General features: G+C 35.9%; 1 protein-coding gene across 1 annotated transcript in view; it reads right to left on the reverse strand.

Moving 5' to 3' along the window:
• LOC128148618 (uncharacterized oxidoreductase ZK1290.5-like) overlaps positions 1–27,946 on the reverse strand; it is a 52,638-nt gene that overhangs the window by 18,445 nt on the left and 6,247 nt on the right. The window contains 2 exon segments of the mRNA XM_052802653.1: positions 17,545–17,593; positions 17,595–17,794. Of these exon segments, the coding sequence (XP_052658613.1) occupies positions 17,545–17,593; positions 17,595–17,794 (249 nt within the window).

A 27,946-nucleotide genomic window follows, 5' to 3' on the forward strand; every position in this document is an offset into this window, starting at 1 on the left:
AAAACTTCGCAACAGTGCTTCTTTTATGCATGCTAAAAATTGACTGACCACAATGGTAGCACAGAAATTTTCATCCAGCTTTGAAAAACTATCATAAAACTCTGCAAGACGCATTAGAAAACACATTGGCAAAATAACGGTTGATTATAATGGGAAAAAAATTAGTATCCTTTCTATTCTACACAAAAAAAAATCTTGGCCTCCACCACATCAGTAATTTCACCACACTGTATTACTCCCAGCTGCTGTGAAGCAATACATCATGCTAATACACTGGTTTGCAATGTAGAGGCATATTAAGCTTAAAGCATTTTTTATGGCAACCTAGAGAATGATTGGGTATTTTTTCCTTTACTTAGTATAATACCAAATTATACAAAGTTTGATGGGCACTGTTAGTCTTGCAACAAAAAAAGCATAAATATACTGTCTTGGCACCACAACATTGTTTTAGTACAGTAGTGAGCCTTATCTTTCTCTAGCACTACTGTGGACTTTTATCAAACTTCTAAATACCTCTGGAATATTAAATGTACAAAGTTCAGATCAAAAAGGTTTTTTAAATGACAAAACTGGATACTGGGTTTGTGGAGCCCATTTTCCTCCCCCTCTCTGTTGTTCTACATGAGTCAGAGCAAGTGAGAATTCCCAAGTCCAGTGAACAGTGCCCATTCTGTTGTATCTTCTATTCAGGCCACAGAATAAAAACACAAATAGATCCACTTTTCACAAGACGTCATTTGCAGTAACTGTATCTTTATTAAAGGAGGTTACACAGGTTGGAAAGGTCCACATTCTCTCTGATATGCACACTAAGAACTTCTCTGTGGGTAAATGGTATTACTCATAGAAACCATCCAAGATTTGGTTCTAGCACAGCTTGCTAAATCAAAGCTGTAGGCTGAATGTGCCCCACATCCAGATTGCAAGCCAAAGCCTTGATAAATAAAGCAGATGACTCTTAGACAGAACCAATAAGGAATTAATTTCTAAATCTATGAATTAACACTTGTTCCCATTTCACAGACTCAAAAAACATAGTCACCAAAAGGCTAAGTGTCCTAAGACACACAGGAAGACTGTGGCAAAATTGAAAACAAAAAAATCATGCTTCCTCCCTGAAAGAATTTCTTTTTATCCTATTCATTACCACAGTATACGTGCTTATCTCCCTTAAAATGACTTTCCTGCTGCTACAATTCCATGATCATTACTCCTGCTACAGATCACCTGTGAACCATGATAAACTGTAAGGACAACAGGAGAGGAGGCATGAGTAGAAGTCAAAGTGTCAACTTCTGTGACTGAAAACTCATTATAAACATTCAGTTTACACGACTGTTAAATGGCTAACTAAATATCATAAGGCAGCAATACTAGCTTAATGTATTCTGTCTCTTTGACCCTGGCTGCTCATTCTCACTGCTTCAATGCAGCACTACCTTAGTTATGTTTACGTATTTTTTTCTTGAGTTGACATTACAAACCAGATCAGATTTTAAAAAATCCACTAAAAAGGCTGTTTGGTTGTTTTCAAAACTGAATCAATTCCCTTGTTCTCTTACAGATTTACCCTTCTCTTATGCCAGTTTTAAGCATGTAAAAAAATCACACTGTGAACAGAACACAGGTTTATAAAAATGTATTTTCAGCCCTTTTTTATCTAGAACATTCTGCAGCTGCTAAAAACAGTTGGGCAATCAAAACTGCAAATGCAACATGGTACAGAATCAATCCCACTATACCTTAAGTCAGTATTGCCACCACATGCCATGTGGCAAAAATATGATCAAAATTATCAGCAACTCAGCTGTACCCTTAAAACTCACACTTTGAAAGTATTATGCAGAGTGCATAGTTAGATTCTAAATAGTTTGTCCCCCCTGTAACTATGATGGCACAGTTTCCTGAACTGGGAAACTTTTTGGACTTACATATCAGAGGGGATAATGATTCCCAGCTGGTATGAATGACAGCAACCTAACTGATGTCAATAAAGCAATAATGATTTACAATAGCTAAGAATCTAGGGCTTGAATTCAACATATGCAAAACAGATAAATGATGCCTTTTCCCAAAATCATGTACATTATTTATTGAGACAAAAAAGTTATTTCAGACAAGGACTTTCCTTTGAAATGTATTTCAGCATTGCCTTCTTCCCAAGAGTTCTTGTGTACACACTGGGACCTCTAGGCACTTCTATGTTGGTACACAAATGTGTACATTTGCTTTACGTTAGCTAAGCAAAAAGATTTATCTAAATTTTGGACAAAAAGGATTCACTTGCTAGTAGAAAAAGCACAAACCATACACTGCAATAAATCATGAAACAAAGAAGTCTCAGGGCTTATTTTTTACACTTAGAATTACCCATTAAGTACTTAAAATTAAAAAAAAAAAAAAAAGAAAAAACAGCAAAACATAACAAATGAGGATAGACATTCATGCAAGTTTAGATTGGTTCCCACTCTTACATCTGCACCAAAATGACTTATTCTATGGCAATTTCTTATTCTTAAATAAGATACTGCACATTATAAAGACTTCTTTATGATCTTTAACATAAATATGCATAGTCTTTTTTTTTTTCCATACATCTTTAATTGCTGTTTTATCTGATCAACAGGGTGTGGTGCAACCAACATCCTCACCAACGGCAACCACCATCCTCACCAACTGCAACCATCTTCAACCCATGAAAACACATCTCTGAACTGTGCTCCTGATAATAACAAGCCCATGAGACATCTTCATCTGTACAGACAGATTATTACAGACAATGTGAAAAAGATGTGTTGCTAGGAAAATTAGTTACTTGCTTTTACGTATTAAAACTTTACTGCAACTTATGTATACACATTCACATATGACTTCTACCAGCAAAAACACTCGAGACAAACATTTTGTGGAACTGCAACACAAATGTTTGTGAATTGTTAGCTGTTCATCATTTGACAAAATAAGCATAGATTTAAAGTAATTTTTCAGTAGAATAAGCAGAAGATGTCATCTAGGAAAGGATATACTAGAAATCTATGCCACCTACACAAAAACTGTATTTGTTTTACTGAACCCTCACTCATATTTTTAAGAACTGATAGAAAATGGAGTAAGAAAAAGATGATGATTGAACTGACTTATGCCCAAAGATGAAAAGGACAAGAATATTGTTAAGGTTGATAAGATTTCTTCTCTCACTTGGAATTAGTCCAAACATAACTTTTTTCAAAGAACATAGTGGCATCGCTTCAGTTACTGGGCTAAACAATTTCTGTTACTTTGTGGGACTCCCTTCAAATCATACATGAAGACTACTATACTAACATATTAAGGGAATAATTGTATTTATTCTGAAAAGCATTTCTCCATGTTTAAAAAAATCATGTTAAGATATTAAGGAATTTCTGATGCAAATATGAATATTTCATGTAAGCATAAGCTGCACTGCTTACATTAACAAGATTAACAAGAAATTTTACTCTTAGTAAAATGGCACCGAGTCCCAATGGGATCTGAACGCAGAACAATCACCATGTTACTACTTTTGCCAACTTCAGGCACAAGCTGGCTGGAGGCCCTCATTCTTCCCAGCATTTTTAGATAGAGGGACAAGTAATCATGTGCATGTGTGTATGAAAAGCTTGCCAAGATGATGGGCTAGCCACAATGCCAAAATCAAGGTCATTAAAGACACTGCATATGGAAAGGGTCATTTCGCTAGGAACAGACCAACTACCAGTGAGCATATATAATGACTATTCATGATGTCAAAGCAGCTTGCCACACTGCTTTCATCTGCCAGCAGACAAATGCCTATACAAGAATGTTGCAGCTGTCAAGGGAATATTTGACTCAATATATGTATCTTGGAATGGGTTCTGTAGGCAGTCTGGCCTCTGTCCTGAGGTATTGGAGAGGATAATTCCACAAAATGACAATGTACGAGACCACAAAAAATTCAAACTATAGCCTTGATATTAAAAGAATCCTAGTTGATGTCAGCTGTTACAACAAAGAACCAGTTATTATACACGAACATCTCACTGACCAACATTAAGAATTTTTTTCTCCCTTTTCCCTCAGCACTGTTTATCCTGTAACTCTTTAAAGCAAAACATGTATGCAGGCTGTTGAACAAAGACTCATGTCTAGAATTCTCTGCCTCTCAGCACTGCAGAGACTTCTTTACTCTGACTGCAACCTTAAGACAGAAAAGATTTAAAAAAAAAAAAACAAAACAAAACCACAAACAAAAAAACCCCAAAACTACATTCTCAGACATAACAGCATTTAAAGAAACTAATTCTTGAAACTGTAAGGCTGCCTCAGCTAGTAGAGATCAGTTTAACAGTAAGATCTTTCCTGCTATGAATAGAGAGCTATCAGCTTGGTCTATCAGAAGTCACCCAGCATTTTTAAATAGGAGTTTTTAGTGCAGGTAGTGCCTTTATCCTATATTGTCAAGTACACGCTACAATTCTAAAAACAGTAAACAATATAGTAATTATCCTTCCTCATTCACTGGTTCATAATTCTCAACATAAAGAAGCTGCAATGACTGAGCAGTGGAAATTGCAGTCCCTCAGGAGCTTTTCAATTAGAAAATCTTCCGATCACTTAGGCTGACTACCCAGATCAGGTGCAGAATTCTGATCCTCAAGCTACCACAAGAGATGGCACAACTTCCTCTGGAAGCAAGGCTGGGCCTAAATGCATGCAAATCCCAGGGTCTGATGACTGTGGAAGACAACAGACTGGAAGACAAAATAAAAATGTCTGCACTGAATCCTTTCTTAACCAGCATGTGAATGCCTCATGAATCAAGCAGTGTTATAATTCATTAATATGAGGAATAAGTGCTCTAATACACTTTCTGTATGATTTGGGGAAATGTACATACAATTTATAAGGTTTGGTTCATGTTACGGAATGATACAATTGCTATAGGTTTGTATACCACTGTAAATACGTATCTACCTTTGTTGATCAGGATTGTATGACATTTTTCCCTGGAAAGATGTTAAGGGAAACCAGCAAATTTAGTGACTGGGTTTTGGCTATACAACAGGAGTACTAGAAAAAAAGTCAAACTAAAAGTATAACCTGGCCTTGTTTGTAGGGAAGAGAGGATAGAGGGTAAAAATATACAAATTTCAGGTTAAAGAGGGAAAGACTCTTGGTAGGACTTTTAATGGACTCTAAGACACATACTGAAGGATTTAGCCAGGAGAAAATAAAAGATAAGCGTGTGTAGCCAAAGACTCTGTAGCTCAAGGGCAAATCAGAAAGACCATGTTCCAGACACAACCCAGAGGGATTAAAACACCTGAAGTGGGTAAAACTTTCGGGGTGTGTTATTTTAACATAGATAATAAATGTATTATGTCATACTGTTACAGTAAAGGACAACAGTGGCTTCAGAATTCCTACAAATGTTTTTGGGCATGCTCTCATATCTGTCATGGTCTCCCTCATGGAAAATCTCAAGAAAAACGCCCAGGATTCTGGGAAATTGTTTGTAACCTTAAGTGAGATCTTGCAATAGCTGCTCAGTTACATTAGGCAGTTGAACAGTGGATTCAAGCACAAGGGTGAGAGTGCTAAAATATGAAACTGTCTCTCAAGTGTGTTCCTGAGACCCCAGCCTTGGGGCAGTAACCAGATTCTGTGTAATTTCCAAAGATACAAAGCGCATTGGATCCAAGGAGTACAGCTCAAAACTTCAGTATGGTAAGTAATCAACTGGAGAGGGTAACCAGATCTCTAATAAATACTATTCAGATTCTCATTTTAAATTGTTCGTATTTCCAGTTCAAATCGTATCAGGACAAAAGATTCTTTTGAAAAGTGTTAACCTCAAATTCCTTTTGATGAAATACAAAAACAGTATAGTGGTAAGCCACAGTGGGGATTTTTCAGTGATAGCAAAAGGACCTCTCTCATCACCTGAATCTATTATTTTCTATTTATGAGAATATTCTGATGTTACAGCTCAACTCCAAAGCTTCATTAAGAGTATACATAGGAAGCACTACTAAGCAGTCAAGGATTAAGAAACAGTAAACTTACAGATGCCCACACATCTCAATGAATGCACATCTACCAGTCTACACACCAATTTCATTGGCACATGCTGCATTCAAATAACAATAAACCTGCTATTTTCTCTACAGCCAGAGGTACTTAGGAGTTTACTAAAATTGGACTCATTATAATCCAAGGAGTTTTGTTTAACTTTTTATACAAGCCTTTTGCTCCCTAAAATATTTATTTTAATAATTTGAAAAATAATTCAGGTGTGTTGTTTTTTTTTTTTTTTTAATCTGTCAGACAATTTTTATTATCTGGGGGCAGAGTCTTATAAATTAGTACATGCTGACCTGGACAGGGGCACAGACCCAGAATCTCTGGTCTCTCCTCAGTTAGCTGGGTGAGAAGATACTTCAGGCCAGAAGCCCTGCAAGTTGTGCTACTGCAGCCCTATGTCTCAGCTGCTATGTGCTGGCTCTCAGATAAACCTGGTCGAATCTATCTTTGTACACATGACCTAAGAAAAACTCTTAAAGCTATGAATGTAGATGTAGTTGGGATTTTTCTTGTGTCAACTTCTGACCATTGTGACCACTCTAAAATTTAACACAATCTGAAAAAAAACCAAAACCGCATTAAAGACTTTTACAGTCTGGGGTACTAACAGTTTATTTACCCTCCTCCTAGGGCAACTGATAATAACAAAGACGACTATTAATAATTTACATTATTTTAAAATGTTGCTTGCCCCCGGTAAGTGGAATTTTGCAGAATAAATATTAACCTGGATTTAAATTGAAGTTGAAAGAATGAGATTTTCAAATATCTGCACTCAAACGATCTGTGAATAACAAGAAGTGATTAAAGAAAATCTTGTTAACTTCAGCCAGACCAAAGACTTAGTTAAAAGATCTCAATGTTGACCTATCTTGTAAGTATCTTGCAGACACATATGCATTATCAGTCCTGTAACAGAAACCAATTTTTTTTTTTTTTTCTACAGAGAACAGTGTTTATTGTCACTGCACTTTCAGACGCTCTTCAGTGTGGACACGGCTAGTTGCTAAACCCACTAGCAAGTTGAATAATTTCAATATTTTCTTCGTGAATTGACTGCAGAAGCATATTATTCTTTTAAATGGTCAATCCTTAAATGTGAAGCTTTTAGTTTCTACTGATTTTTTTTTTCCTAGAATAAACATTTCCTAAAACCCAAAAGTAACAGGATTGCAAACAGGAACCAGTGACTACCTGAAGCAATGTCAACTTCAGAGAAGACAAAGAACTCACCTGTTTAGTATAGAACTTACAACTTTTCCTCCAATAAATGAAGATGACTTCTTTTTCCCTCAAGTAAGAATTTTGACCAGATATTATATTCAGTTCAGACCAAGGCTAACATGTTGCTCACATAACACATAGCAAGTCACATAAAGATATGCAGCAAGTGTTTACTCTTCAGTGGAAAGTCTAGTGGTTAACCATGCAAACAAATTATTTAACATTTTCCTCAGGAATCATTGCATTTCTATCTCCAGAGTGGTTAACATCTGTATGTCATTTCAGTAACACATAGTTATGGTCAGGACATCCACAGTCTGTATCCCCTAAAGCAAAAATGTGGAGGTTGATGTTCTAAGGCACTTGATTCAATCAGACTAATAAATTTTCCTTGCCCTGTAGATGATCTGAGGTAATTTAGACAACCAGAGCTGGAAAGCTTACATTCAGCAAAAGGAATCATGAGTCTACAGAATGCTTACAGAAAAAGACTGTGGGTAGCAATATGCAGATTGACAAAACTGCTAAAGAAATGCAATTGCAGGAAAAATAAATATAACATGGCATGTCTGTAAAGAGGTATCATGTACAGGAACAAAAAATAAAAGTAATTTTTCCTCTGCCTATGAGGCCAGTGATAGTATTTCCAGTGTCTTACTGGAAGACCACTGAATGGCTCACAGTCTTTCCCATTACAAAGATATAGACAGAAATAGTTGTGTAAGACAGGGAAGATCACAAACACACATGCAAAAGCAGAATAAAGGCAACAGGATAGGAATAATAATAGAAGGTGAAAATACAACCTGTTTGCAGCAAATTAGGATGGCATATCTATGCACAAATTACATGCACTAACTTAAATACTCATCAGAAAAAAAATTCTCAATGGAAAGATGAAGTACCTTGTCAAATAATCCATCTTCGGACTTAAAAGTCATTGATGCTTTGAAATATTAGGTTGGTGTAGTGATTACAACTGAATGTTGTAATCCCTTACATGGCAGAAAACACTTTTTGCAACTTCCCTTATGCTTAATATAAAAAGCAAGAATAAAAGATGTATCAAAGATAATTTACTTCTGTGTTTCCAGAGGCAGACAAAAGCAACTGAAGGGTTGAAGTGTAAGAGAACAGGTTTGTTTATTGCTCTGATAAAACTGGTAGTGGCACACAGCCTGTAATTGCCTTTGTACAACTCTCCTGCGACAATCGCTATTTCAGTAACTCTGGGTTAGCAGATAGACTACTTAATCCAGGAAGTCTTCTCCCTGTCAGTGGAACTTCTCTGAAGCTATAAAGAGGGTGGTCCACATTGCCCAAGAACTGCATGACAGGATCTTCTCTTATGACACTGTTTCTAATAATAATACATACTTCAGGAGCAAAATCCTCCTCTTAAATCTATATGATAAATTTTGATTGGGGCAGTCTACTCTTCCTATTGCTATGAATGTAAACTGAAGCTTGCAGTGCATGAAAAATCAAATTGACAGTTATCAGAATTTGAGAGAATCGCTCCCTCCTTTGATTTTTTTTTCCAAAAGTTAGTACCAAAGAATCTGCAGTTGAGTATTTGTTCCTCATCTAGCCATTTTGTTTTGTTGACCTTTTCTAAAACAGAAAAGGATCTATGAAGTACCACAATATATGATAAATTAGAAAATGGCATCATACAATTAAAAAAAAAAATCTAAAGGAAGTAAAACTTAGCATGACTTATACTTAAAACAGAGGAGGCTACTACAAAGATATGCCATAGTAGCATACGGATTTCAATGTAATTTGTAGATTTCCTGAAGAAAGCATGCATACCATCATTAATCTCACAGGCGGAATGTGGCAATGTATTATTTACAAGCAACACAAAGCTCTCTTATTTAACTTACCAAAATGCTAATGCTGCAATTTCCAAAGAGAGTCACATAACTTACACACCCAAATCCCACTGAAATATGAGCATCCAGTTCAAATTAAGTTTTTGAACATCTCTCACTACAAATTCCCCAAATCTCAAAATGCACTGTAACTCCTTCTGCCAAGATAGGTTTTCATCATTGTATCACCTTTCTCACAGAGCTCCTCCATCACTCTCCAGGTTTCAGCTTGGACCTCTTGCTTGCTATTACCTGGAATATGTGCATCAGGCCAGCGTATTAAATAAAAAAGAAACAGAACCAGACTACTCATTAAAGTGTGCAAAAAAAACCCCAAAATCAAACCATGTGAAACAGCATTTTCCCTCCATAATACCCCCTAACATATCATCAAAATAGTTACAATTACTACTCCATGATCATCACTGTATACATCCATTTAGTTTTAATAATGTGATGTTGTAGATTTCATTTAACAACTAAAGGTAGCAGAAGTTGCAACATGTGCCACAGGTTTAGGTCACTAATCAGAATTCCATGGTCACATATGCACTTAAACTTTCAACACATAACAAGCCCCATTTAAATCAAAGCAATTTCGGTCACTGGAATTAAGACTGGACTACTGCTGAAGTGCTACAAGTCTTAAGTTTACGGAAGATAAATATGTTTGGCAGTTCTATAGATATTTTATACAACCTCAGCAGTGGGTCTGGTTTTCTCCTTTCTAAAGAATACTTCCATTAATGAATTTCTGTTGGAAATCACAGCACATTCTGTCATGCAGGTTTTTTTTGCTAAAATTTTGTGCCAGCATTTGTGATTTTTTTAAGCTTTTTTTGTTAATATTATTTTTAAGGGAACAGAATCATGCTTTACTACATTTTATGAAATGTTAGCACAATTTCAAACACAATTAACATTTACTGATGAAATTATCCAACTGGCTATTGAAACTGGCTGTCTCAGAAAAGCTTTTTTTTGGTGTTGTCTCCACACAAGAAAAGACTATCCTTCTACTGAAAAAGGAAGCATTTCCAACATAAAGTAAAAATGAGAAATTCACATGTATTGGACTCAGAGTTCCAAATCAGGTTATCTAAATTTCAAAAATTATAGGATCTAATGCCGTTGTAAGTTTGTAGACACTGCTAGACATTCTGAAGGAGAAATTTAGGAGATACTTTGAAAACAACTACATTTCTATTTAAATTCTAACTGCAGACTAAACACATAACTGCAGGCATCCCAGTCAAAGAGGTGTTGGTCTTTGCCGCATCATTAATCTGACACAAAACAGGAAAAGAAAATAAATGCATGACTGAGATGTGCATCATTTTAAGTGCTTTATAATATTCCTTTTTTTGGCAGTTCAAAAATTGAGTTAAGGAATAAAGAGATAGACTCATTTGCAATGAGCAGAGTTATTTGTTCTTTGAATGCATTGCACCATTCATTTACAGCACCTCTTTGTGAAAACACAGATCCTCTACCATACCTTTTTTCATTCACATTTAAGGACTACACTAATGATTACTATACCACTGGGCTGGTATATTAGCTTTCCACCTCTAAATACAAATTCAACCTTGATTTAAGAGGAAAAGGTAACATGAAATTCACTATAATATACCAGTCCCCATTTGGGTACATCATTGCAACACTGTTAAAGAGAGTATTTGCTTAGATTAAGAATCTAATTAGAACAACACAGAATTTTGTACAGTAAGATACATTACAGATGTATCAAGAAAAAAATTATTTTGGGTGTATCACAAAAATCATGAGCTAAATTTTTACTTTCTTGTATCAATAACCCATCAGACTTTTAAATACAATTGCTCAGACAAGCAAATATCACTCATATATAATGATCTGCAGCATCTGGATTTATGTCACGTTTAAAGAGAGAGTTGCTCATTCTTTGCCCTTATATACGTAAAATCCACTACCAATTTAGAAGAGTAAAAAACCAGATGCAGTCTTGCTCATCGCTGATCTGCGAATAATTACTTCTTCTCTAATTGCTCTGAAAAAAGAAGTTGTATTTATTAAGAATAAATACCAACATAAGGTATTGGAATAAATACCAATTTCTGGGACATTTAAGTGAAAACTAATAGTAGGATATGGATTAGAGCATTTGGTAAAGTTATGTTCAAAGCTCCGGACTACTCTAATTCTGTTGCCAATAAACTCTCTTTTAAAATTTCCACTGACTGATATTAGATGCAATCCCAAGTATTAGCATTAGGAATTGCTAATATCAAGTGTTCCTTTTAAACCAAAATTATATATGCCAGTATATATTGTCAGTACTTACTGCATAGAGACTGCCATGTTTTAATTTAAGCTTTTTTGCTTGGATAAAGCTAATGTCATACGTAGGTAGGTGTAAGTTACTGGTATCTGATGCCTACCTCACGTAAAAATGGAAGAATTGTATATCTTTAATTGCTGCTTGTTATGTTGTCCAAATCAGACTAATAAGAACTGCTTAACTATGCAAAAATATGTTGTATAGCACCACCAATAAATAATCATTAACTTCATCAGAATTTCACCAAAAGCTACTTTTCCAAAAGCCTGAATAATCAGTTAGACATAACAGTTTGCAAACGTTCACAGAAATACCCTCATAACAGCTTTCCGCATACAAAGATGCTTTGTACTCAGCCCAAGAAATTGAAGTACTCTCAGAAGAACGACTTTTAACAGATTTGATAACTGAAAGATCTCTGGCCTTGGGTATTTAAAAAATGCAGTATATCACCCTTCCCTGTATTAGTGTCTGAGACCTCTTCAATGCAAACATGATTAGCTGTTCGTCCTTTATTTTAGAAAGGTGATGTTATCAGTTATGTGATGTCCATATCATCCTATTTTTTATTTTAATTTAGGCTTTTTGTTGAAATAAAAGTTACTTCACAGTTAGAAATACTCTGGACTGCAAGAAGCATTCATGAAAGATGTGGGGCAAAGGTACCTTATCTCAGAGATAAAGAGTAGAATAGTCTTTCTGCCAGTCATGCACGAACCACCCCAACACAGCTAGAAGCAGAAGAAATACAACGTACCTTGCAATAAGCAACAGAGCTGCCACTCTACTTAAATAAACTAAGCATATTTGATTTTAAATTAGGATCTGCTTACTTCTCCTGTATCTGTTAGAAAACTTTCCATAATACCCGTAGGCCAATAAAAACAGTAAGCACCTCACAAACCAAGGTCTATGATTTCATCTTCATTTGTACACACGTTCACACCTACACACTTTCTTTTGCTTAAAGTATTTCCCCTCCTGGGAGATTACAAGAACACAAACACTCTTATTTTCATTTTGGAGGCAAGAAATTAGTTCTAAATTATTTATCAAAATAGCTTACAGTTCTGGTAATCAAGAAACATGCAACTTCATCACTGGAGGTTTTTAAGAACAGACTACATTTTCATCTGTTGAGAACAATGGGGTTGTGCCTTGTAGTGTGGGATAGATTAATCAATACCTTGATGTTTTCCAACCATGTATTTTTAAAAAATAATCCTAACTCAAAACAAAAAAAACCCAAATGATTCACAGTATGAGGATGCACTTGAGAAAGAAGAAAAAAACCTCCAAACATTCACAATCAAATTTTGTATTTACCAGCTTTTTAAAGCATCCTTTACACACAATCAAGCTGTAGTCTTGCAGTGGTAAGTGAAGGCCTGAAGTTCAAATGTCAAAACACAGTGCTGCAGGAAAACTAAAATTAACACATACATTTAAAATAGAGTGTCTTATTACTTCTTAGTGGTTGCAGCACCTACAATCAACACAGTTCCTCTTAACTTAAAAGTACAGGGACATTTTAAACATTTAAAAGCCAACAGCATGTTGCCATGGAAATAAAAGTTTGCAATTCTATTCAAATTCCTAATACAATATTAAAAAAAAAAATAATCAAAATCCACTAAAACAAACCTAGTTTTGCAGAACAAGCCCTGGCTTATATCAAACCTAAAAGCAAAAGTATATTTTTCAATGTTTTGCACAGTTATCATAATGCAATGATTGTGTTTTCCCTGCTTTTCTGAATCATCACTGCACTTAGTACATACATGATATATTTTTTTGCTCCCACCCAATTTTTTCTGTGTTGTTTTTTTATTCTATTGGAACAAAGATCAATGTGAAGCAACCTCCAAAATGTTCTGAATTAATACACAATCTGAACTGGGTGTATTATCATAATTCATGTGATTCATCTATTACACTAAATATGCTGATAGAACATTTGTCCAACTCCAGTTGGGTATTTGTGATGGGTTAGATTTGCCTGAATGTGATAGACTCGGAACAGTCAAAAGGAAAATAAAATTGTTTATGAATTCAGTAACCCACAAATCACATTCAAGAAGTTACTTTGGAGGTTTGATCCAAATCCCAAGGAATGTATTCTGCTACTGCCAAACCTGTAAGATTTGCTGCCATTTCATATAGGTTTACTGTCACTGCTAGTTAAGGACCACATTTAGAAAATGCAAGGAGCAGAATATCTGTTACAACCACTACCCACAAATAATACAAATTTCCAGCTTCTCATGGATATATAATCTACTGATTCAAATAAAAATCCTGGAACACTGCTCTCCTAATACCATTTGCCCAAAAAACATTTATCAAAAAGCTTTCATAACAGTATTTTACATGGAACACATTTTCTCTTAAAAAGCTGCAACTGCTTTCAACAGTTAATGTTTCAACAGCCATTCTATATACTGCTAATGCACAGATTTATCAATTCCTGCTAGATTATTTCCCAAGTCTCTAATTCACTCTGCATGGAGGGACTGTGTAGCCCATAAGGATCCTCAACAAAATTAACAGGACCTTCCCTGGAACAAAGAGCTTAGCTGCACATTTAGCTGCCAGGGCTCCTACAGCTTTTTCTTTTTGCAGTCTTCTGAATGGCTAACTTTCCCTCCAACATAAAGGTCTACCATCACAGATATATTATTTAGGATCTTTCAATTTTCTATATGAACCGTGTATCTTTATGGAAATGCTACAAACCCCCACATATTTGGTTAATATCATATAATGAAATCAAGAAATTCTGATTTAGGTACCTTTCACATACATTTATTTCATATTCCTATTCCACAGAAAAACTGCCAGCTTTGACACATGCTTGTAACTAAAGAATTTACTTTCCTAAATAAGCTTGGACACAAATTGTTCTGTTATTGCCAGATCTCTTCTTGTCATGGATTTCATGTCCTCTCTATGGTATAGACTGGCCACCAGAAAAGGGACACAAAATGCAGGTATGAATGAAAACAGCTAGGATATCTAAGCTTAGTTCTACAAGGCTATGACCATATTTTCAAACCAATCTTCTGCATTCCGGTTACTTTTGTTAGACTCACGATAAGCCTCGATTTCCAACAAAAAGCTCTCATTCTAAGCATTCTTGAAACACTTGAAAAGTTCATGTCTCAAGATATTGCCACTTTTTGCTTGAAAAATCCTTCCAATAGCACCTTCCAGCTGAGTGCTTTCAGACAGGAGGTACGGGACTCCCTAAAGCATGATGCTTTCTATGAACTCCATGAAACACACCATGTATTGTACCTCCTCTAAGTGTCTACTTCACCAGCATAAGCACTAAACATAGAACTCAGCCTTATCTCTTTCACACAAGCACAGATCATACTGTGTTAAATACGGTCTGTGGAGCTGATCCAACAGAGATTAAACTCAAGCAGCCAAAACCGTTACTCCACTTGCCATCCCATCCTTCTTGTGGAGGTCACCATCCTCATTGACAGGTAAGTGAATTGCATGTGAAATATTTTCTAAGCCATCACAGTTTACAAATCAAGTTAAAGCAAGATGAAGCCAGCACTGATTTAGGTCACTATGTCAGACTAAGTGGTGGTTCAGAAAGAGCTTTATAAATTTTTGAGACATCTCCACATCAGTGGAAGAAAGGTGAAGATGGAAGGAAGATGGGTGAGGGTATTAAAAAAACCAAACAAAGAAGAAAAAAAATCTAGTATGGAGGCAGATTGCACAGGCAGTTGTAATATTCCTTAATTTGTCTTAGTAATATGAGCAAAAGAAGTCTCAAGAGCTGAACATCTGACAAACTCAAGTTCTGTTTATGCCAGTCTAAGAATTCACTCACATGGTGACAGTATTTGTGCATTTCTTGCTCTCAGATTTTTTTTTTCCTTGTTTCACATATTTCTGCTTAGCAGCAATATGTAAACTGAGTATTTGTGTGACCACCTACTTTAATCAGTCTACTACCTGAGAAAATAAAAGCAAATTGCAGTACTAAAAGGAATCACTGAAAATGATTTCCTGGAAGCCAGTCGAGTTTTTCTCTCATCGACATTCAGCACCAGTGTCATAGCAAGCAGAAGAAAAAAGAAAGCAAACACAAGACATAACAAGCAGAAAGCAGAGGGGAGGAAACATGATATTTCTTAATTTAGAGAAGAAAGTCAGGGCTTGAAACTTTGTTTATGAAAGTCTCCTTGTAGTGACCTGTATTTGCATGGGACAGACAAAAACAGATTTTAATTCATTTTGCATTATTCTGTACCGGTGCAGGAAGTTAAGGGATACATTTCCAGAAAGAATGGAGCCAAAGAAGTGCATACAAATATCTGTCTTTAACAGAGATCGGTTTTTCCCCCCCCCTTCATCAAGCAAAAAAAGCCAGTGAATACAGCACACAGCTGCCATTAATATTATATGCCATTAATTCTGCAAAATCTGTACTTCACAAAAGCTGTTCACTCCTTCATTAAACTTCATTTATTAGTAACAGATGGACAGGGTGAGGAAAGAGAAGCAAAATGAGGCTTTTCAGGACACTGACAGATAATGTCTGATGGTTAGGTCAATTATTCCTTGATTACCAGCATAAACACTACCTCCACCAGTGTCATTATTTTAGATTATTCCTTTAAATTCATCTTCCTCTACCTCCACTTTCTTTTCATTGCTCCAGCTAGGGAACAAGCAGCAAAAGCATTTAAAAAAAATATCATGTTTATTTTTATCAGGTACCTCCTCTCCTATGACTTGTTGCAAAGAATTAATTGGCATCATTACTGCAGCTCTTTGCCTGTCTAGTAAGACAGTAACAATGATATCTTTGACTACAAGAAGTTTATGATCAGGGTAAGTTTAAAAGTGCATAAGTCTAATTCAGTGTTAATTAGATTTAGTCTTCTAAAGTCTTGTAGGTACATTCAACGTTTTCCTCAAAGTATATTGCATGAGACAGACCAAACCAAAGGCAGTTATTCAGAATTTTTAAAAATTAATAGACTGTCCTGGTTTCAGCTGGGATAGAGTTAATTGTCTTCCTAGTAGCTAGTATAGTGCTATGTTTTTGAGCTAGGTATGAGAAGAATGTTGATAACACTGATGTTTTCAGTTGTTGCTAAGTAGCATTTAGACCAAGTCAAGGATTTTTCAGCTTCTCATGCCCAGCCAGCAAGAAGGCTGGAGGGGCACAAGTTGGGAGGAGACACAGCCAGGACAGCTGACCCAAACTGGCCAAAGGGGTATTCCATACCATGTGACATCACATCTAGTATAGAAACTGGGGGGAGTGGGGGTGGGGGGGGGGATCACCGCTTGGGGACTAACTGGGCATCGATAGGTGGGTGGTGAGCAATTGCACTGTGCATCATTTGTATATTCCAATCCTTTTATTATTACTGTTTTCATTTTATTAGTGTTATCATTATTAGTTTCTTCTTTTCTGTTCTATTAAACCGTTCTTACCTCAACCCACGAGTTTTACTTCTTTTCCTGATTTTCTCCTCCATCCCACTGGGTGGGGGAGGAAGTGAGTGAGTGGCTGCATGGTGCTTAGTTGCTGGCTGGGGTTAAACCACGACACAGACCTACAAAATACGTTTTAGAAAGGACTCCCATTCCTGAGATTTAACAGACTGCAGAAGAAATGTGGCAGTTTTGTCACCCAGTTACCAATAAATCATTGTAAAGTTTATGAATTCTTGTTTCATAGGTTTTGGGTGTTTTTAGCAAAATATACAACTCATGTAGTGGCTCCTCAAATCAATTCAGCAATGAAATGTACCTTTACAAAACATACCTTGATGTGATTTAAAACACTTGCAACAAGGAAAAAGTCTGTGGTCTCAATTATATGCATGTGAACTTCCTAGAGAAGAAACACTACAAGAAATCTGCAAATGTATAAAGGCAGAATTTGGTGTCTGTGATCTATCTGTACTACATAGTTTTTTTCAGGAATTAATTCATCTTTGCAAATACTCACACAGAAGGCACAATAAATGAGCTATATGTAAAGATTCATACCGAGATATTCAACACCAAGTCTTTCACATGATTCTAAGTGGGCTTTTTTTTGTGCTTTCATAGCCATAATCACTATGCCACAGTTTGGTAGTTATCCAGAGGTCCTCTCGCTTCACATCACTCTCTTTGATGGCCTTTTGGAGGATAAATTCACAGCCGTATCTTTTTGCTGTGTCAATATGACGAATGCCACATTTTTGTAATGCATGGACCACAGCATCATGGGAATAGCCACCTTGATGGGAAGTACCTAAATAAATGAAATCACATACGAATTGTCAGCAGTGAATTATGAGGAACATATTTTTTAATTCTTTTTAATTTTTGTTTTCCTTTTTTTGTATATTGTCACAGAACCTTCTTATTCAATTTTCATTTCCTAATAGTAAAGAAATGGGAACTGACAGATCTCTAGGCTGGGAAAATACATAAAGCGCTAGAACGTTGATGCTGATCAGAAATAACTCCACCAAAATCAAACATCAACAGCATTTAAGTGTGAAAAACTGATTTCAGAAGTCAGGCTGAAGAACATCAAAGACAAAATACATCCTTTATAGGAGCACAACATTTACAGATGAAAATATTAACAATAAGAAATAAAATATAACTTAAAAAGCAATTTACTTTGCAGAAAGCATATCCTGAAACCTTTACTCTGTTGAACTCTCGGCAGCTTCAGGTTATTATTGCATTGTAGAACCCCAGACAGGGCCTTACCACAGGTGCAATTCACATATTGTCAAGCTCAGCAGTAACCAAAACAATGGAATCCTACACAAGAGTTACAGAACAGGCATACAGGGAGTTTCAGTAACAAAGTCCTGTAACTTTCATTGTGTAGGTGTTCACTAGATGTGTATTTTGCATGTCAAGGGGACGGAAGGAGGAGGAGACTCTGCAGGAAAAGCAACCAGCAGGAGGACTGTCAGATAAAGAACTGGTTGAGAGCAAGGACGATGATGTTTCTACTTACCCTTTCCTGTTAGTTGTTTTTCCTGCCATGAGCCCCTCACCCATTCACACTCAGTCACACACTTCCCACAAACAGTATTTTCTACAGTTTGTTGGAGGAAATGCTCAGTCAGTTCCAGTCAGCTACCAAAGCCACTGTCCAAGATGATGATTAGTACTTAAAGGCCCTAGTGCAACAGTAGTCAGCATGCAAATGGCTACGTCACTGACTTCAGAAGGGCCCTGTACAGTTGTGACAGTTGACAGCAACAGGGTCTTCAGCCACTGCTGAATCTAAATAAATAAAGGACTCCAGGTCAAAGAAGACTAATATAAAGTAAAAATATGTATCTGCTGTTAACTTTCTCTTTCCCTCCAAACATAATATTTATTTCTACATTACATACATAATTATGAAATTAACAAATGTATATAGCCACCCAGACTGTCAGAAAAAGCAAACAAATGAAAACACACACAGTTACCTTAGACTCATACTCAGAACCTCCCATACCTGAACCAGAGAGAGAACCCCCACAGGAGTCTGCATGACTTTCTCACACATGTCATAAGAACACATGCAAGAATGCGGAGAACTTACAAAAGTCTTACTTGCATGTAAGGCAAGCCAGGTTCTCCTAAATTCTTATCATTTTTGTTCATTCCTAATCTCAGAAGGAAAGCCAGCAATACCTCTGTAATCTTGCTCAATACCCCAAGTCATTTAAAAGAAGATACAATGTGGTCTGATATCATGCACATACACCTGAGGATCATGACATTCTGCTGATCACAATGGGACAATCCCCTCTTTATGTGTATGACCTACAAAATGTGGAGTATTGAATTCTTGATTTATCTTCATGGATTTTAAAGTGATGAAATTATAATATTATATTGCTACAATTTTGACATGCATATTGTAAGTATTTTACCTTCCAAATGTAAACAGTTTTAATGTTTCAAAAGACAAAACTTTAAAACTTTTTCCTCCACAGCCACTAATTATGATTAATAATTGGCTTAATTTCTGAGTCATTTAGAAATAGATGTCCCTATAACTTGTTTTACATCAAAATAAGTTAAAATAGATCAACTTACGTTTTCAAAATAGCTATTTCAAAATCTTCATGAATGTTTAAGAACTTTAAATGAATGCAATGCTACTACATTGCAACTATGGACAAAGAATATAGATGCAATTATTACATTATTCAGATCCTAAAGTAATTTTATTAAAGAATTATATAACTAGCATAGAAAAATTACTATACTTTTTCATAACAATCCCATCACTTTTAATAAGCTGGTATTGGTGCCAAATAAATGAGGTTGTAACTATTGTGTCTGTTTCTGGCTGAATGGACGTGTCTAAGCACAGAATGAATGGAGTTCATTTAGAGGTCTTGCAAATGGACTCGGACTCTTTTCATGCATAATGGATTTCAGTAAGAACATTTAGGACAAACAACTTTTTTTTTTTAACTTAACCCTTTTAAGTTAAAGGGAGAGTGGGAAAGAAGGAAAATTCAGAATGATTTTGTTACTGTTCCCCATTCAGTGATGGCATGCACACTTGTTTCACAGGAAATAAAAAGACAAAGATCAGTCTGGAGGGAATTATCTCAATTTCTACGCCTAAAAATGAACTACAACAGTTCTGATGCACAAAACAGTAATTAAAAAGTAAGCTTAACAATTATTTAATATTACCACTTTGCAAGCCAACTTAATCATAAACAAGTTAATTATGCTACTAACATAACAGCTTCTAGACTTTAGAAATCAGTTTTCTTGTGTTTACTCATGTGATTAAATATGTTACTATTCATAGATGCAGAAAGGTGACAAAAGAAGGTAGAGTAACTTAAATTTCTTTTTTTTTTTTTATATTTTAAATCCAGACTTAACATTATTTGAACACTAACATTCTTACATGTTTGGGACTACCCTTTGTTCACAGAGATGTAATTCACATTGTACATGTATATTTAAGGACAAAATCCAATCTCACATTTAAAACTAATATGAACTAGCACCCTTGCGATCCCCTTACTGTTTCTAAAAATACTGAATTAATATATTTTTATTCTAGAATTCTCTGATAAAAAATAGGAATTCCTTTTAATAAATGAAGTCAAATATAAGTAAGTCTAGAAAAACTCCCTATTTTTTAGCTAGTATTTTAACTTGTTTTCCTAGGCGAATAGCACTGTTCTCTCACTGATGGAACTAACAAATCTGACAGATCTGAAAATATCTGAGATAATTACATTCCTACAGATTTTGTGAAAATTGGTGGTTGGGAGGGACAAGGATACTGCAGTGGAAATATGGATAGATCAAAGGACACAAATCCATTGAAAACTAGGCTTAATTTGTTATGTTATTATTTTGTCATGATTACTCATCACTTTTTTGATATCCTGAACACTACTATCAACACTGGGATGAGAAACATGCTCTGGCAATCCATAAAAAGTTCCAAAGATTATTAGGAAGGCAGAATCCTGTTCACAATGCAGTTGCTACAGGGACCGGTGCGGGGGGGGAAATCCCAATCAGCCACCTCCCCCCAAAAGACAAAATCAACACCACCCCTCCCCTTCGCCAAAATGTAAAACAACTAACAAACCAAAATGCTACTCCCCCTCTCCCAGCTTTATGCACCATCTCAGCTGACTCTCAGCCTCATTAAACTTTGTTCTCCTTCACAGAAGCTGTAGAACTACAGTTAGAGATCCAAAGCACCAACAATTTTTCAAACAAGAATCAGGACCTACTTTCTCTCTCTTCTTTCCCCCTCCTTTTGTGGAGAAGTGTGTCTTCATGTTCTCTGTGAAAGTATTATTTATCTGAATATAAAAAATGATCTGTGACATGAATACCTTTGGCTACTTGAAATCAATGGAATCACTTAGATTAGAAGAGTTCCTGTTAGTGAAACTGCAGCCAGAATATTTAGAGATCCTATCAGAGATTAATGATTTTCTGACATCAGTACAAAAATGCCCATTCCTTTGCTGATTTTTTCTATCTCCAAGTAATTACTTGAGAAAAGAACTCTCAAAAGCAAAAGCTTAATCCTTGTATCAATGCTTACATACTCATTGTGTGTATATATATGGTATTGTATACCATAACAGGGTTGAAATACCTTGTTCTATTAGTTTTATTTCTATTATTTCAACATCACATCAACATTAGGGCCACAATGCATCTTATGAATATATTAAAGTTTTTCGTGCCAACACAGTTTGATTTCACCAATTACCTTATGAGCACATTTGATGATCAAACATAAAATGTTGCCTATACATAGAGCAAATGAACACATTAGACATTTCAAGGTTTATTGCTAATCCATTCACAAAACCATATGCCTCTTCTATGGAATGGCTCAAGGATAAACAATCCTTACTCGCTGTCCTTGCTTACTGTCTTACCTCCTCTACCTACTTCTGTATTCATCTGATCTTCTGACAAGCTGATTCAGATTGTTAAATGGCCAAAAAAAGCATATAGTTTTAGAATTATTCATGAACCTGAAAAACTCCCCACAGGGGAAAAACCATTGAATTTTGGGCAAGGGATGGGGCAAGCAAAGTTCCCCCTTTAGCAACAGCAGTTAAATAATTTGATATAGTCAGTGTTTTTATTAAAATTCAAAAAAAAAAAACCAAAAAAACCCACCACACAGTTGTGTTCAAGTCAACCACCAAATGATCAGAAAGACCTTCTCTGCAAATTTGTCTCCTGGAGCAGTTCTTTCCATTATGTTTCCCAACACCATCCCTAGAGCTGTGCTCAGACAACCACATAATGTCACACTGACTTTCTATAACCACAGAACTAGAACCCAAGTGTTCTTACTGCTATATTTTGGCATAGTTTTTACCTAACAGGGTCAGTTACTCTGAAAATCATATTTAGTATCACATGACAGAAGTATTCATAGCATTCTCTCTTCTTTTTTAGAGTGTAGGACTTTCCTCTGCAGCAGGTGAAATTAAAGTCAAGTTCATTATGAAGCTATTATACTCTACAATTTTCATAATGCAACTACAGAGTATTTCAAGTTATGGGACCCAAATTTAATCACAATCACTTTTATAAAATAACTTGGACATTTCACTCGGAGTCCAAGAGTGACACCTAATGTAAATATAAATGGAGCAGCTGCCCTTGCCGGAACGGAACCTATAGAGAAGATGGGCTTCTAGAAGAACTGGTAGGACAATGTCAACGATAACAGAAAGGCACTGAGCAGACTTGTATTATATAACCAGTGCTTTGGTCACAACTAAAGCAGCACACAGGTTTATCTAAAACTTAGTCACTTAAGACCATCAAGGCTGTATAAAAGTTGCAGGAGTAATTGCATTTTATGAAGCTACAACACAAAAATGCCAATGCAATGCTGTAACTCCAATAAACAGGTGCCGATAGAGGTTGCTGTGTAGAAGCATGGTGCAACGTGAGCTAGAGTAGTTGAAGTATGGGCATGAATTTGGTTCTGCAAACTTCAAAGGACAGGGAGGACCACTCTGCCAGCACCGCAGTAAGGCAGGTACTTCCATACTGTAACAACATACTGGTACAAGATTCACCAGAGAATTCCCAATAGAGGTCTTTGCTGCATTTACGCACATTTCATGGCATTACAGCTGTACTGTATGAATGTGGTATTTTCATATTGCTAAATAATATCACTATGCTAGTGAAACACTGTTAATACACCTGGCCTATGTAAAGTCTAGAGATTACACCACGAAGTTTCTCTTGCCTCTGTAAAAGCTATCTGGATTATGGATATTACTTTTTTTATATATATATATATATAGGTTTTACTTTGGTAACGTTTCTCCTTTTTTTGCGCTAAATATGATCCATTGCTTAGTGCAAAGGGGTCACTCTGGGACTGTTTTTCTCCTGTGTGACTCAGAATAAGCTTATAGAATTCAATAACATGAGGAAGAAAAGTAGGCAAGCATGATTTTAAGCTCTGCAATTCTACTCAGGCAACTCTACACAGGCACCAAGGAACAGAGTGCAGGAATACAGCCTTGCTGCAATGCAAAAGGGTAGGAGAGAGACATTACATGTTTATTACGTATCCAGGGAAAGGGAAGCCAGAATTGCCAGTTTTCTCTCTTCCTGAGAGGAAGGAAGAAATGGCAATGAGCCACCGTTGACAGAAGCACTCTATTCCCTCCACCCGAAGGAGGCTCTGACTGTAAAGCATATTCAGATCATCTACTGTAAAATGACCGTATATCTCTGATCACTGACCTACCATTTATCTAGTCAGAACTTCAAAAAAGGAGGTATAAAAGCAACTTCTCAGAATGTGTCTCACAACAAGCCCAGAAAGTCTGCAAGTAGCATCTGTCATCACTGGGATGGTATGGCTCTGATATGGCACCAATTCACTAATGTATTTCTGGCAGCAAAAATACACTATCACCCCAAAAATACAAATATTTTTCTGTAGGAGTAAAGAGATTTCCACTAGAAAGTGCTAGCTATTTAAATTATTCAGCTGTTCTATACAACTATTTTTACCATGCAGAACTTCTGAAATTTATAGGGAAGGACAACTCTGGAAAGTGACCTATACATTTGAAAGGCAATTATGAATGTGTAATCCATGTAGAAATTTCATAAGCAGAGCAGCAGCACACGTTTATTTAAATGCCTTCACAGACAGACTGCCAAATCTTGAAGCCTTTTCTTTCACTCCACACTTTCCCACCACCGTGAGAACTATTTCTCATTAACAACCAAATTGGTTTCAGATGCTCTGCTATAAGATGTTACCTTAGAAACCATTTGGTAAAAGACTGTGGCTTCCTTCCATAGAAATCTCAAGCAGTGAAAAGGCAGATTTTCTGGCATAAATCAAATCCAATTTCTAGGGTTCACTAAACCTTTTCTCCTCAGAATAATGTTTTGTGACTAGATCTTAGCAGTTAATAGTGCACGAAGAATTGCTGGTGTGAACCAGTTTTAAATTATTTTCATTCTATTCCCTTTGTTAACTCAATTGAAATTACTTCCAGTACTTATCATACCTGGACAGAACTTTTAACTATGTAACTAATAAGGATATGCACTACGTACAGCAAATAAATAGACTGAATAAAAATATTAATTTTATTTTCCTCCCCTTTAATACACCCCCTTAAACTACTCTATCTGATAAAGATTACATTAATTGATTAACAACATTAGACATTTGGAAATACTTCACAATAAATGAGACAGACCCATGACAATTTTTTCCTTCTCCAAAGGATCAAAAGATCAAAAGAAAAAAATATATAATTAGCCCATACTCTGTACTTAAGTAGGACATTATCATAATCATTCCTGCTGTGAAAGTTTGACTTAAAAATAAATTATGTAAATAATTTGTGATTAAGCAAAATCAACATAATTAAAGACAGAACAATTTTAAGTAGTTGACCATGAAACCAATAATTCAAAACCACTTTGAATATGATAAAGATAATATTATAGAAAAAATTATAAAGAAAACGGCAATTTATAGTGACTTGTAGCTTTCAAGATGAAAATGTATGTGCAATAACTCACGATTATAAGATCCTAATTCAAGATGACATTCAAGCTGATGGCTAATTTTTGGCATCACAACAGTGCCCTTTATACCTACCAGACCACTCACAAAGTGCAATTGTGAATCATGGCAAGAGCCTACTCCTGCAATACTACATGACACTGCAAGGTCTGAGAATTGCAGTGTCCCACTGCTAACTAATTGTGTTCATGAGTTCGAAGGACAGCAGCAATACAGCTATCCGTAGTGCAAACTAAAACTGAACAAAATAAAGAATGTTTCTGATCAAATACTTCCCCCCTCCCATCATCTAAGAATTTAAAATATATTTTCTCAAGGTTTCCAAGACAAACAACATTTCTTGTAGCCCCTCCTCTCACACAGCACATTCAACCTTAGAATAGTATGTATTAAAATGCAAAGCACTTCCATTCAGGCATTAAGCCTGGGGAACAGACCTTACAGTTATGAAACTGATGTAAAGCCACAAAGATGGCTTTACCCTTTCTCTCCTCTCTCCCCCCATAACGAGGATTTTGTATCACTCTGTGCTGGAGGTTCTTGGCATAAACTTTAGAAGAACTGAAGAAAGTTTAGGAATCAGCACCTCCCTCCTCCCCACTTGGAGGCAAGAGGAACTACTGCAATTTAGGTTACAGCATGTGACATCACCATTCAATGCTGCCAAAACTATGCTAGGGAGCTCTGGCAAAGAAAAAAGCTATGATGACTAAAATCTGCTACATGAAGGTTGAAAGGTAAAAGTCAGCTTTCTCCCCCCCCCCAAGTTTGGTATCATTTTTCTACATTACAGAAACATGGTGAAAGACAAAAGTTAAATACACTGGAGTTTGCTTCTCTGTTCATTTCAAACTGGTTACAAATAATTTGTTCACCTAGTGGGCAATTAAGCTTGTAACATTTAAAAGTATTAATAGCAACAGGAAATTTAAAAGCATAAACAAAGTACCTCTGCTTATACTGATAAAGGCTTTAATTATTAAACAGGGATAGAAACCTAACTTTGTTTTTTATTACTTAGAGATGGACATTTAAAATTCACCTGTATCACATCGGCAACAAGGTCATTACCAAAAAGAATCCAGCATGAGAAAGGAATTTATCTTTCTGCTATTAAATGACAGTTCATATGTCAAAATATAAATAAGGTAAAACCCCCAGCAAAAATATAAAAAGCTGACCTCATAGATTTGTAGGTGTACAAAGGCAGCAGAGACAAAGCAGCAATTTCCCCCAGAAAATTTCTGTACTGGGTACACTCTGATATAAGCAAAAATTCACCCAACATTTTGCCCCAGATGCATTTACTAGTACCCTTTAAAACAACATTTGTACAGCATTCGGTCTTTTTTAAGGAATAAAACACCACCAGACTGGAAGTAGGTGAAGTTAGAAGAAAGCAAGGAAGGTAGGAGCTCAGCAGGTTTAGTCAGGTTAGGAGAGGATACTGCTTTGTTCCACTGTCTACAAATGCACAGCTGCCTGGGATATGGCCACATTTTGTACATGAGAGAAGTTAAATATCTGGAGGCCCTCAAAGCTCAAGTAGAACTTCTCAAGGTCAGATCTCTGAAACGGTGGATGAATTGAGACAAAGATTTATAGATGTGGCATTTTGTTCATCACAAGAGGCTATTAAAGCATCTTGGTAACCATGGGTGAGAAGCAAAGTCCCAACAGAATAAAAAAAATGGTTGAGACATAAAACAAAGGGAAGAAATAAACAGCCTATTCTTATTACAGGATAAGATTAATAGGGGGGAGTGCCATAGGTCCTGGTATCAGGACCACTGCTCCATAAATTTCCTTAAGAACTGAAGCCATGAAGAAACAAGAGCCATGGATAAAAAAAAAAGGCAGTAACAGTGGAGAACGACAAAAAGCGAAGGCTTGATGCTGCTGCCATTGAATTGAAAAGCAAAATCTCATTTGATTCCAATCCCAACAGGACTGGGTCTTTTTTTGACCACAGCTAAATTTAAGAATGAATATGAGCAACTCTGGGATTAATAATTAAGAAGTAGGTAACTGGATTAGTAATATATAAATGAATGTTAAAATACTTCCACTCAGCATTAAGATTCAAGTTATATGTAGCATTTTGATAAAAAAAAAAAACCCAACACAAACTCATGTAATGAAAGTGGAATAATCTGATTCTATGATTTTCTCCAGAAAAATCCCACTTGTGAAAAGAATTGGGAACAATACAAGAAGCCTTGTATGGTTGCAATGCAAATGATGCAATGTCTTAAACAATGCAATCAGCCAAGTCAGTAAAAACTTACTTTTACGATTTATTTACTTAGATAAAACTACAGCTGAATATCAGGAATCTTATCTATGGAACACCCTGAAACGAGGACAGAGAGATTTTAAATGGTTTCCCTTGAGCATGGAGGGATTCTGTGTGTGTTTGTGTGCATTATTTTACTATGTTAGTAGTGCAACATACTGACAAATGCAGTAAAAATGCAATTTAAGCAAGATAGTGCTATAAGTTAACTGACATCATATTATTTATTGGGATTGATTTTTTATTCCTCCCAGGCTTTGGCTATTTGACTAGAAGTTGCTCAGAGCAGTACCTGACTGCTTTCCCAGTTACAGTGCCTAGTATAATGGCACTGTCCATTCTTGAATGATCTTCCATAAAGAACATCATTACTATTAATAAAATACTCACTGTGTGTGACATGGGTAAGACACAATGAGTACGAAGACCTGATTATTTTGTTTAGTAATTGCGTGTCCTGAAGCCCCTTCCCAAACAAGCATGCAATTAATTTTATACTTTAATAGGAGGGGGATCATTAGAGAACTTTTTATCTCATCAAGTTGTTATTA

The sequence above is a fragment of the Harpia harpyja genome, chromosome 11 (assembly GCF_026419915.1).
Source record: "Harpia harpyja isolate bHarHar1 chromosome 11, bHarHar1 primary haplotype, whole genome shotgun sequence".
Taxonomy (NCBI): Eukaryota; Metazoa; Chordata; class Aves; order Accipitriformes; family Accipitridae; genus Harpia; species Harpia harpyja.